Source organism: Dichotomopilus funicola (genome assembly GCF_033296635.1).
Source record: "Dichotomopilus funicola strain CBS 141.50 unplaced genomic scaffold C8A04scaffold_17, whole genome shotgun sequence".
In the NCBI taxonomy this organism is placed as follows: domain Eukaryota; kingdom Fungi; phylum Ascomycota; class Sordariomycetes; order Sordariales; family Chaetomiaceae; genus Dichotomopilus; species Dichotomopilus funicola.
Genome location: NW_026944038.1, coordinates 396,900 through 409,531, shown reverse-complemented (window position 1 = coordinate 409,531; position 12,632 = coordinate 396,900). Strand labels below are relative to the sequence as shown.

Here is a 12,632-nt window from a genome sequence, read left to right as displayed (position 1 = left end):
CAACCACCACCACCAACAACAACAACCATGGCCGCCCTCCGCATCCGCACCCCAACCCTCCAAACCCTCCTCACCACCCGCGCCATCCCAACCATCCCTCGCCGCGCCTTCCACCCCCAACCCTTCAACAACACCTTCTCCACCACCCACATCGCCCGCAACACCAGCACCAGCACCAACGCCAACGCCAACGCCAACGCCAACGCTAACGGAACCTCCACCTTCTCCCTCAAAACCCTCGTGCCCAACCCGCGCACGCGTCAGGCTGTCATTGCGGGACTGGTGCTGATGACGGGGGTGGAGACGTACATGTTTGTGCAGTACTGGCCGCGGATTAAGGGGTGGGTTGGGTTTGGAGAGGGGAGGAAGCAGTGAATAGATGGTGTGAGGGAAAGGTACCTAGGGTGTCGGATGTCTTGGTTGTATGGGTAGTATGCTACGATAACACGCCTCTCTCTCTCTCTCTCTCTCTCTCTCTCTCTCTCTCTCTCTCTCTCTCTGTCGGTCGTTGGCTTGGTTTGGTCAATGTGGTAACTATGGGTATGGGGGGAGTACGATGTGAGTTAAAGGGGGCGCTTAAGGGGGGGTTATAGGGCGAAAATACTCTTCTCATGGATAGTTAATCTGGGCGTTGTCTACACAGTAAGATACCAAGGAAGACATGTGTAAGGCATTTAAATGGATGGAATATTTTACACCAATTGGCTATTAGCTGCTGGTCCATCACTCAGCTTAATTCGGGTCGAGTCGGAGAGGCTGCCGGGCTAAAAATGCGGGTCTGAGCACTCGACGGGCGGATGTACCATTTACTCCCAATTTCCTAATCGGGTAATCCAACCATGAAACATTGCGCCTCGAAGGATGATAAAGCGCGTCTTTTGCCCACAATCTACTCTTTTTACTCTCCCATTATTATAGCATCTTAGTCTATCTAGTCTCAAGCTACTTAAGGCCTTGATAGTTGCCGATAAATACCAACAACCGTTCCAACCATATTATCACAAATCCTTGCCAATACCATTTACACCATTTATACCACCACAACACCAATACAATAACAACACCAAACCAACACCAACAACCATGGCCGCCGCCCTCCACATCCGCATCCCAACCCTCCAAACCCTCCCGCTCCCATCCATCATCCTCCGCTGCACAACCCTCAACCCCCAACCCTTCAAAACCTCCCCCTCCCCCTTCTCAACAACCCGCATCACCCGCAACACCAACACCAACACCAACACCAGCAGCACTGGCGCCAGCGCCAACGGGAGGACCAACGCCAACGGAAATGGAGACGTCAATGCGAACGGAAACCCCTCCTACCCGAAATTCTCCCTGAAGAGTATTGTGCCCAACCCGCGGATGCGCAAGGCGATTATGGCGGGGTTGGTGGTGATGGCGGGGATGGAGGGGTATATGTGGGTGACGTATTGGCCGCAGATTATGGGGTGGGTTGGGTATGGGGGGGAGGAGAAGAAGGAGTGAAAGTTTGAGGGAGTGAGAGGATGAGAGAGTGGGAGGATCGGGGAGTGAAAGTGTGAAAGGACGAGGGATAAAGGACCAAGGATGGTTATGGGAGGGCGAGGTGGTGGTAGATGGTTCAAAGAGCTGGTGGAGGAATAAAAGCGCAGGAAATAAGTACGGGAGGGCTGGGATTTAATTGGAGTTTTTTTGCTTAACGGTCAAGGGCTAAGCTGGAATGTCTGGTTGTACATGCGATAAAACGCCTCTCTTTTTATCGGGTTTGACTGAGTTTAGTCAACGGTGGTGTCTGGGGAAAAGGATATGATGGGCGCCCAAGGGGATTCTAGGGGAAGGGGGTCAGGGGGTGAAAATGCTTCTCTCGTGGATGATCAGGGTGTTCTATCTACCAAGGAAGACGTGGCTTTGGGTTAGTCTCGGAATGTACAAATGCCTATCTCTTGTCTATCAAATCATTAACACCACCTTTATCAAGTTCCTCCTGAACATTTGATGATTAATGTCAGAGGGTGACTGTCTAGAAATACTAGGTGATTCCAAGTTTGATGTTTCCGATATAAACCAACTTTCCAGCCACCATGAACTTGAACTTCCCTTAGAATACAGGCACTCCTTATCAGATGCCTACCCTGAACTGCCCATCCCAAAATGCAAACTGACCAAGCAAGCAAGCACACCCGCCCCTAAACCCACTCACTCCCAACAACCCAAAACCGCACTTTCCCTCCCACCCTATATATACCCAATCCCGCAGCAAAACAGTCACCATCTCCTCCCAATGCGCCAAACAATCGCTGTTTGGCGCAGCGGCATTGGGAGGAGCATCTCGCCGGTGCCGTCGTAAATCGAAGTGGCCCCGGGTTCGATTCCCGGGGCCAGCGAAGAAAAATCTTTCCCACCGACCGAGAAAGATTTTCGTAACCACCAACCGATATCCCTCCGGATGGGGATAAGCGTTTGGTGGTGAGCTTTTTGGGTGTTTTTTTCTTCTTTTTTCGTTTGGTTTCTTTTTTTTTGGGTCTTGCCTTTTGCTTGTATGATGGAGGTGGGCTGTTTTTTGGTGGTTTGTTACGCTCTTTTCATGGTCAGTAGAGGATACATTCTCAAGGGTCGTAATGGGCATGTTTTATTTGTGACGATAGACAGACAAGGCGATAGGCAACGGATTCAATGTCAAGAAAATTAGGTAGATACTCGTCACAGGTAAAGTATACAAAACTGTGCCAACAGGTTAGGGTTTCAAGCGTAGAACAGCGTGTTACGTGGTGGCCCGAGACAGTCCGCCGACTGATGGGCACAGTAACGAAGGCAAGAGGCCACTGCCATAAATCTCACAATGATCCATCCAAACCACAAACGTAAAGCCACCACAAGCCGAGTATTAAGTACTTATTAGAATATAGAGAATTACCTATGCACCGTCCTCCGACATCATCATAAGCGCGCAAAAATATAAATAACATCCTACACCGCCAAACCCACGCCTGCCTCGCTGTAACCGCAAGCAACATCACACAGACATGACAAGTAAGACATGGAAGCGGGGGAAACATAAGAAAAGAGAAATTGTAGAATAGAAAGCAACGCCTCGCCCTTGTGTACCACCCCCCCATCGGCAATGCAAAAGAGCCATCATGTTTCCTTCCTGCCTTCTCCTTTCCATATTTTCACCGCACCCCTACTTGGCTTCGTCTTTCCCGTGTCTCCGTCAACCACGATAGTGACCAAAGAAGGGTCTTCATTAATTTACAACCGCAGTTCCCGAACGATTTGCTCCGCCATGGCCTTGTATTCCCACGTGTTACCCCCCACCCGCTTGAACTGCACGCCGTGCAGACTGACGATGGGGACCTTGACAATGAGGATCTCAAACCGGATCTCACCATCCACCACGCGCCTGGACTCACGCTGCCCGGCATCGGTACCATTGCCGCCAGGTGAGTAGGCGCGCGTGTTGGAATGCGAGCGCGAGTGCGAATGGTACCGCTCACGATCCTCTTCGGCAATGCTTGGCGCATGCGAGCAGCTGAAACCGCCCTTGATCTCAGTGAAGTCGACGCCGAGAAGCTTGAGCACTCGCTTGATGTCGGCACGGATCTCGGGCAACGGCTTGGTCGACGTGGTTGACACACTGAAGATACCCTTGAGGAAAACGGGCTTGGCGAGGTCGGGATCCTCGGGTTCAAGCCGCTCGTGTGAGCCACCGCTGGTCTCACCGCCCTCGGCTTCGAGGCCGAGCTCGGCGTCGGTCTCCTCCCGGACGGGCGGCTCCTGAAGGTGTGGTGTCTTGGGAGGCTCAAGTTGGTCGCGCTCAGCTTCGCGCTTGGCGCGGCGCGCCTGGATGCTCTCCCGACGGGCATGGCCGAGTGACTTAGCGCGCATCGAGACGGACTTTTGCATAAGGCCGCTTGTCCTAGCCTCGGGCGTCTCTTTCCTCCGGTCACGCGTGCTGAGCCTCCTGAGGAGAGACACCGGGCCGTTGCCCTTCTTCTGCGGCACCATGTCGGGAGAGAGTAAGCCATTTTGGACCGTTTCCCTAACCTGATCCTCACTGTGTGACCTTGCCCTCTGCCGCGATCGGCCAGCCTCGGTGTGTGCCGGCTTTGGCGGGACGATTTCTGCGAGGGAGTGTTTCTCCTTTGGCCGCGGGATGGGCGATGACGGAACAGCGAGGGGTTGGTTTTGTTGCGGGGACGGCGGAACTTGCACTTTCAATGGCATCGCCGGTTGAGTAGAGGCGGCTTCTTGTCGATCACGTTCAATCCTCTCTCGCACGAGGTAGTAAATGGACACCATGGGGTCAAACGCATTGAGCGGATCTTCGCCAAGGGCCAAACCGTCAGAGCTGCCGTTAGTGAGCGTGTCCTTGCTGGTGACCGAATTTCTCCTCTTGTAGAAATCGAAGCCGAAACCACGTTTCTTCTCGACATCCTTCAGGGTTGGTTGTGGCAGCTCCTTCTCTTTCTCCCAGCGCCGAACCGCTGATTGGTATTTGGGCGAGGAAATCTTCTTTGTCAACTCGTCCCGGATGAAGTCTGGCGGGCCGAACTTGAATCCCGTCATGTGAGTGATGACGTCCTCATCAAGTGGTAACCGGAGGGGTTCGCGTTGGGGAAGGTAATTCTCCGGTGGGCCATTGTACCCCTTGAGCATCCATGGGTGGTTCATGACCTCGTGCATCGTCGCGCGCTGCCTCGGGTCCGTCACAAGCATTCGGGAGATCAAGTGTTTGCACTCTGGACACCGGTATTAGTATGGACCCAAACGTTGCACAAGCACAGATAACAGCAGATAACGTACCGCCAGATAACCAGTTAGGATAGTCCACAACGCCCTTCTTGATCTTCTGGTGGAGAGCGGGCATGTACTGGTCGTCAAACGGCACCTTTCCGCAGACCAACACAAACAAAACCACGCCAAAACTCCAGACATCCACCTCTGGTCCCGTGTAAGGCCTTGCTTGCAGCAGCTCGGGGGCGGCAAAGTAAAGACTGCCGCAATACGTCTTGAGTTTCCTGTCTTCGTCTGGTGAGAACAAGTTGCTCAAGCCAAAATCAATGATCTTGATGTCTCCCGTCTTGCTGATCAGGATGTTCTCGATTTTGAGATCGCGATGGACGATACTGTTCCGGTGGCAATAGTCGACTGCGCTCGCAATCTGCCGCGCAAACTTCCGGGCTTGCTTCTCCTTGAGCTTCCCGTGAGAGATGATGTAGTCGAGCATTTGGCCGCCGTTGACGTATTCGAAAAGCATGTACCAATGCCATCGCGTGCGCAGGTTGTCGCGAAGCCCACAAATGTATTGATGGTTCAACAAGCTGACGATGGCAGCTTCGCGCGCGTTACGATCCTCTCGAGCGGCATCGGACCGCTCGCGGTCTTCCTTGCTGGTTCGTCCGTCGTCGGCAGATACTCTCTCGATGATCTTACACGCAACCTACACGAAGAATCCTGACAGTTAGCTACGATACTGCCCCCCCGAAGCAGGCATGCAAGGCATGCGGTGAAACTTGCCAAATCATTTGTTCCCTCTTTCTTGGCCAGTTTAACCTTGCCCATGCTGCCCTGCCCGATTGTCTTTATGAAGGCATAGTTTCCCGACGGGGCCGGGATGACGGTGCGATATCTGTGCTTCGACTGCCGCTGCGACTGCTGTTCGGCGGAGCGATCGCGAGGCTCTTCGGCAGCTGGGGGGTTGTTGCTGTGCACAGAGGGAGGGGGCATCTCGTGTCGAGGCGATTGTGCCGTCGTCGAGCGCTGACTACCGCTGCGACGGTGGGGGCGTGACGCTTCAGCCCGGGTCGACGATTCGGATCGAGGAACGGGGTCGGGTCGTGACGACGTTGGTGGTCGGCGCGTCCGAACAGACTGGGACCGAGCGGGTATATCGGACCCGCCAGCGGAGAGTGTAGTCGCCATCGCAGGCGAGGAAGGCACACAGCCCCAGGTGGTAGTCGAATGTGGGCAGTTGTGTGCAAATAGCGGAGGTAGGTGCGCTTCGCTACTCTGTACCTACAGCAGGGCGACCGCTCGGAATTGTGGAGGAATTGCACCGTTCAGCCGTTACCCGAGTGTACTGCGCGAACTACGGCGCGATACAGGAAACAAGGTCCCGCAATAAATAAACCCGAAATCACAAAAAGACTTCGGGTCGTAAATGAAGTGTGTCTCGTTGCGTGGAAGTTACGCGGAATGCCTAGTCAGCGGCTGGTAGGAGGTGCAGGTGATAGCGGGAAAGGAGAGTTGACGGCAAGCCGGGGAAGCAGCCGAAAACAAGGCGATAAACAGGATGGGGGGATTGATTGTTTTGGCGGAACGTGGCGGGGAGCCTCTCGGTGCGGTACTACTGCTCGAATGCGCGGTGTACTCTCGACGGTCGGCGTGTTCGCTCGAGGTTGGGCAGTCGAGGCCGCTTTTCAGCAGCAAGCAGGAGTTGAGGGGGGACAACGAGCGTCCCTGGCTGGACCGCCGTCAGGGGGGGTGGATAGTGGAGTCCAAGAGGCCGGTATCCACGCATTGGGCCGGTCCCAGGTATTCCGTAATTTCAGCAGCTAGGTGCATAGGGTCGCTGCTTGAAATGTTGCAGCAGCTTGCCGGGAGCCCCCTCTCCCAGCCGTTGATTCCTGGAGTTCCATCTCGTACACTACCTTCTCCGAGCATGAAATTTTGTCGACTGGACGAAGGTATTGAGGCTCAAACCCGTATTCGATCAGCGTCGCTTTTTGCTCCAGATTCTCCACGGTAAGGTAATTACCGATACTAGTGTATGTAATACCGTGACGACCCAGAGTTGGGGTTGGAGGATGCGCCTCCCTGGCCCCCGGCCCGGTCCCGGCAGACTCCCAGAAACTGCTCTGCTGTGTGCCTCATGCTCGCGCCAGTTTTGGCCCGGGCTGCAGCATGATGACATTGTCATTTTTTCATGAAATATTTATCCCGATCGCGTCGACATCAGCACTTGAAATACATGCATCAACAATTGGCCCCGAACGGACACCCCCCTCACCCACGCCCTGCAATCGGTAAACCCAAGGTTTCCGTCTCGATTCCTCAACTTCCCTCCACAAATACAGCATTGAGTTGCCTAGCAGTCGAGGGAGGCTGGGAGAACGGGGAGCATCTCACACTCTTCCCCAGTGGCTGCCCGATCGCCTCTTGATTGGTCCGCCCAGGCGGGGAGCCATGCTGCAGAGCCATGCGTTTGGCTGGTGGGCGGCCACACCTCAGGCCGGCCCAACACCAAACGACGCGGGGCGGCGAAAGCGGTGGCCCTGATCTGGGCAACTAATCTAAGCGAACGACGCGTCCGCCTGAGAACTGACTGGACGTCCAAGCAGAGAAGAATGAATGGTTAAGTTGAGGAGCCGCGACCTTTCTTTTTGTGCTTTGGAGCGGGGCAGAACTACAGGAAATGGAACTCAGAGCCAAACGCCGATTCCCGGCGCGGGGCAGTGGTAGGCAAACATGTTAGCCACTTGTGAAACGGCTTAATCGCGCACATACAGTCAGTGGACGTGGCCGCGGGGTGAATGGATGGCGGCTCGGGAATGGGACGCGATTTCACCTGGAAGCTGCCGGATGATATCATGGCGCTGATCTACCACGGAGGGGTCCCAGTGTCGCGGATTTCATTTTAACCGTTGTGAGGTCTAGAATCATGATATCTCCGAAAGACAGTTTGATGCCTGTTCTCCGCGATGTCCCGGGCCGGCTCGCTCATCTACTGTGTAAATACTCGAGAGCTAAGCCAAGCCCTGACCAAAGACTTCATCTGAAACGGCTACATTTGCGTCCGCCTGCGCGCACCAAGGCTGCAAAGTCGTGCAACTTCCATCAGACGAGGCATCCGATGACAAAATTAGAGGATTTCGTCTTGTGACCGTGTATCGATATTGGGGTAGGCTGATTCCGTCTGAATTGCTCCGGAGGTTAACCACGTCTAAGTGTGGGAAGAGATTACCTACTTGTCGTTAGGGAGGACAGGATAAAACCAGGTGCAGAGAGGCTGCATCGGTAAGCATCGCGGATGTAAGACAGGCGCTTCCGTGAAATGTCGCCCAATTGATTTTTCTTGTCATATTTTAAGCAGCGGATCACAGATAGCGTAAAGGGTTGCATTTTCACACGCTAAGCTTCGCCCACCAGTGTTAAATGTTCTGTTGAAGAAGGGCAATTATTACCTACTCCATTTATACCAATTCCATGAGCAATCGTACTCTCTTCCTATCTTGTCCATCGGGTTGAGATGGCCTTTTCGGAAGTCCAAATTCTTCAACTTCTAATTTCCTTCTAGCAAGCAGTAACGAGCTGCTTAGAAAGATGCCTATACCAGTCCTCGGACATATGCGAGGTAGTTTTGCCATCAATCTCAATCAACTCTGGTTGCTGGGCTGTGTCAACCTCTTCAAGTCTTATCCGTTCCTCTCATGAGCCCTTCTATATTACCTTGTTAAAGGTCCTCCGGGATCAACATTCTTTGTCACTTTTCTTCACAGGCTGGGTATTATTCAAATAATCCTTTCCTCCACCGGTCCATATTCTTAAATAATACTGTAAGTGTAGTTAATACAAAACCCAACTGGCTGTGATGCGGCCAGCAAGTAGTTCATGTGTTATTCAGAACTGGGGTTAGGGTTATAAGAGCCAAAATGAACCAGCACCACCCTTGCATCATTCTCACCGCCTTCTATTCTTGGCATCATTCTGCCGGTTGCATTCAAGGTTCCCAACGATAGGAAAGTGAAGCTTCATCTTCGCAACTGGATAAGCAACTCACAACCTACGATTCTTTTCGCCGTCGCTCCGCCGCCCCATATTGGCAACTCGATTTGGGATTCTCCATGTCCTATAAGAGATCACGCGCAACCTACGAGGCCGACCTTGCCGCACAACAGTCGCCTTACGTCGCGTTCGGCACGCCGCTCCCGCCATTGGACCCCGAAACCCGCGATGATGGCTCCTATGTTCCGCTCTGGAAGCAGGAGGTGAGGGACGACCGGGGCAGGAAGAGGCTTCACGGCGCGTTTACTGGAGGATGGAGCGCAGGGCAAGTACGCTCGTGTCCCGTCGCACTCGCGATGGACCAACTGACATTTTCTGGTGTAGTTACTTCAACACCGTCGGCTCGAAAGAGGGGTGGACACCCTCAACCTTCGTTTCGTCCCGGACAAACCGCCGTAAAGATGACGTCAAGAATTCTCAGCAGCGACGGGAGGATTTCATGGACGAGGAAGATCTAGCCGATGCCGAGGAGTCAAAACGGATACAAACCCAGTCAGCATTCGCTGGCCTCGGCTCGACAGCTGACGATGAAGCGAGAGCCGGTAGCCTTATGGATCTTTTCCGCGCCGAGGGCGATACTATGGGTTCCAAGCTTCTTAAGAAAATGGGGTGGAAGGAAGGACAAGGCATCGGCCCAAAGGTTCGCCGTAAGGCCCGTTTGGGGCTAGGAAGTGACGCGAATGGTGGAACGGGATCCCACCTCTTTGCGCCAGAGAATGTTCCGATGATTGGGTTTGTCCACAAGACCGATCACAAGGGGCTAGGCTTTGCTGGAGAGGGTAGACTTGCGCCGATCGGTGCTTCCGCCAGGCCGACCGGGGCAGCAGAATCAGGCTCGGACGATGATGGAGAGACAGCGAACTTTGGAAGACCGAAATTCACATTATCGTCTGGGCGCAAAAAGCCACGGGACAAGGGCCGGGGAGGGATTGGTGTTGGCGTTCTCAACGATACAGGCTCCGACGACGAAGACCCCTATGAGATGGGCCCACGAATATCATATAACCGGGTAATAGGGGGAGACAAGAAAAAAAAGAAGGCTTCGGCGGCTGTAAATCCCGCTGTCAAGACCAAGCCAGCATTCATGCCGTCGAAAAAGTCGTCTTTGGGAGGGATCGGGCTAGGGATGCGGAAATGCCACGACGGACGACTACCTTTAGAAGGATTCATATTTGGCAAGGAATCTGACGTTTTGACAACCGGAACCAACGATGAAGGGAAATACGCGCCCCCGAAAGTTCCCCCGGGCTGGGTCTCGGCGAAGCAGGTGAAAGCGCTGGTCGGTGCAAGCGGCTACGTTTCCACCTCAGACGCAGCCAAGGCATCCACACTCGATCCAAAGTCGCGAGCAGCGATTCTCGGTGAGATGCAGCTTCCAGGAAAATCGGTCTTTGATTTCATGTCTGCAGAAGCGCGGGACCGTTTGGCTGCGGCGACCGGAAAACAAAATCTCCCCCCTGCTCGTGGCGAAGTTCCGGCCGAATACGCGCTCAGCGAGGCGGACAGGTTACAGGAACTTCTCAGCCGTGTTCCAAAGCTAGACAAAGAGACCGCCGTCGCTGCCATATCCCGAGGCACTGGTGGCAATGCGCCATATCGAGATGATGAGGCGAAACGCGCAAGATACATCTCCTTCCTCGAGTACCAGGCCGGATTCCGGCCAACCCCAGGCGACCAGCCCTCCAAGATGAGGAACGATGACTGGCTAAGAGAGATGCATGAGTTTTACAACTGTGCACGGATCTTCAAGCCTATGACGGGCTTCATGGCCAGTCGATTCACGACGTCAACGAACAAATCCGCCGTCAACTCATCCTCCGAGACGGAAGAGAGGGAGCTGTTATCTAAGCCGCCGCCCAAACCCCAAGACCCGGCCGAGGAAGCCGCTAAATTGGGCATGTTCGGCCCAATGACCAGGTCCGTCACAGACTTTTATCCCACCCGCCTCCTTTGTAAACGCTTCAACGTGAAGCCGCCGCACCACGTGCAGCCCGATGAGTACTCGGTCCCTTCAGCCACGAGCAAGGCCAACTTCAACGCCAGTTTCTCGTACAGCGCCCCACAAGACGCTGAGGTTCCACAACAAGCACCTGTCGTGCCAGATTTTGGCTCCAGGTCTGCGTCCTCGGCGGGCACTTCAGGGGTTGGGGGAAGTGCTATTGCTCCTACGCAAGAGAAGCTCGTGCCGCAGATTACGGCGCCCGAGAAGGTTGTCGTCGACTCCAGTAGGAATGAGGCCCTGGAAGGGAAGAGGGCCGGAGACGAAGTGTTCAAGGCGATTTTTGGTGACAGTGATGAGGATGATTGAGCGTAATGACAATACAATACCCATGCATTGGCGTCCTGGAGTGTAATTTCTGAGGGTCCAACCTAACGTTTCTCATATCATCGTCCTTGGCAAGGTAGGTTTGAGACGGAATAACCCAGTCAAGAACTTTGAATGCTTATATTTAGAGCTCTGTATTTAACCTATGATTACCGTTACCCTTCCTGCCTCTGGCTCACCTCACAATAATCCTCTCAATCTCTGCCACCTTAGCCAACGCTTCCTTAATTTTCTCCTTTGCCCCGTCACCAGGCGGCAAGTACGGACTCCTCGGCCTCATCTTGTCCTCCGCATCCTCCACCCCAGCCAACGGCGCGGTAAACACGCTCGCAGCATACTTCGTCGCCGCAATCCCACCACTCTTCAACGCCTGCTCCGCAAGGGCTGCCGCACGGTGCAGCGCCAGAGCCTCCTTCGTCTTGCCCGCTTGGTACAGCCTGTACACCTCAGAGATGGTCTTGGGGAAGACGTTCCCAAACGCCGCGATGCATCCGGCGCTGCCCACGGCCAGTCCGCCGATGAGGAAATCGCTCTGCCCGCCAAACACGGCGAAGCGTTCGGGCGGGAACTCGGCCGCGAGCCGGGTGATTTTGGCCACACTTCCGCAGGTGAGCTTGACACCGACGATGTTGGGGTGTTTCCGTGCTAGTCTCGCAATTGTCTCACTATTCCTTTTGTCAGTCTTCCGGCCCATACTCCCCCCCGCCCCCCTCTCATCGTTCCCCAGAGAGGACCAAACATACCTATCCAAATCCACCCCCCCACAAACCCCCGGAAAATTATACACCACCACCCCAACCCCCAACCCCTCACAAAACCTCGCCACCTCCCCATAAAACCCCTCCACCACCTCGCCCAACCCGGCCACCTTCCCAAAATACCCCGGCGGCAACACCAACACCCACTTGACCCCGGCAACCTCCACCGCATCCCTCACAAACTCCTTCACCTGCGCCGTCGAATGCCCCCCGACGCCCGCCATGATGGGGTACTCGGGCCCTAGGGCGGTGCGCGCCGTGTGCAGGATGGCTTTGCGCTCTTCGCGGGTGAGGAGGAAGGGCTCGGCGTTGGTGCCGAGGATGAGGAGACCCGCGAGACCGGTGGTGGGTGCGCCGAGGTAGCTGAAGTAGCGCGCTTGGGAGGGGAGGTCGGGGGTGTCAGTTTGGTGGTTGAAGAGGGTTACTGAGGGGACCCAGACGCCGGAGGGGGGGACGGGGAAAGGGGGGGATGACATTGTGTACCGGTGGTGGGTGGTCAGGTTGGGTTATGTGTGTGTTTGTTGGGAGAGGGGGGATATGGAAGGGATAAAGGAGTGTGTGATGGGTGAGTTCTAGGAAACTGCCCTAGGTTTGAGGGTATTATTGGGATGTTGTTGAATCCGTCGAATCCCAAGCTTGGCTCAATGTATAGTTGTGAGGATGGAGGAGAGTAAGCACAAGGTGGATGCGTCGGTCTTAGGAGATGTCAAAAACATGTGGGGCCGGTAAGAAAGACATCGCCGGTTAGGCACGGCGATAAGGTGCCATCGGACACGAGTTCT

At 54.6% G+C, this 12,632-nt stretch overlaps 5 protein-coding genes across 5 annotated transcripts; 3 read left to right on the top strand and 2 right to left on the bottom strand.

Moving 5' to 3' along the window:
• Positions 1–27: 27 nt before the first annotated feature.
• Positions 28–375, top strand: C8A04DRAFT_27048 (uncharacterized protein; the record flags this gene model as incomplete). The annotated part of the gene is made up of 1 exon (XM_062780151.1): positions 28–375. One exon carries the CDS (start codon positions 28–30, stop codon positions 373–375), a length of 348 nt encoding a protein of 115 aa, XP_062638659.1.
• Positions 376–1,083: 708 nt separating this feature from the next.
• Positions 1,084–1,488, top strand: C8A04DRAFT_27047 (uncharacterized protein; the record flags this gene model as incomplete). The annotated part of the gene is made up of 1 exon (XM_062780150.1): positions 1,084–1,488. One exon carries the CDS (start codon positions 1,084–1,086, stop codon positions 1,486–1,488), a length of 405 nt encoding a protein of 134 aa, XP_062638658.1.
• A 1,743-nt stretch (positions 1,489–3,231) lies between these two features.
• C8A04DRAFT_10810 (protein kinase kin1) lies at positions 3,232–5,904 on the bottom strand (the record flags this gene model as incomplete). Its single annotated transcript, XM_062776725.1, has 3 exons — positions 3,232–4,721; positions 4,786–5,422; positions 5,452–5,904. 3 exons carry the CDS (start codon positions 5,902–5,904, stop codon positions 3,232–3,234), a joined length of 2,580 nt encoding a protein of 859 aa, XP_062638657.1.
• Positions 5,905–8,825: 2,921 nt separating this feature from the next.
• C8A04DRAFT_27045 (uncharacterized protein) lies at positions 8,826–11,074 on the top strand (the record flags this gene model as incomplete). The annotated part of the gene is made up of 2 exons (XM_062780149.1): positions 8,826–9,031; positions 9,091–11,074. The coding sequence occupies 2 exons, from the start codon at positions 8,826–8,828 to the stop codon at positions 11,072–11,074; spliced, it is 2,190 nt and encodes a 729-aa protein (XP_062638656.1).
• A 193-nt stretch (positions 11,075–11,267) lies between these two features.
• Positions 11,268–12,326, bottom strand: C8A04DRAFT_27044 (uncharacterized protein; the record flags this gene model as incomplete). Its single annotated transcript, XM_062780148.1, has 2 exons — positions 11,268–11,757; positions 11,836–12,326. The coding sequence occupies 2 exons, from the start codon at positions 12,324–12,326 to the stop codon at positions 11,268–11,270; spliced, it is 981 nt and encodes a 326-aa protein (XP_062638655.1).
• Between the last annotated feature and the right edge of the window lie 306 nt (positions 12,327–12,632).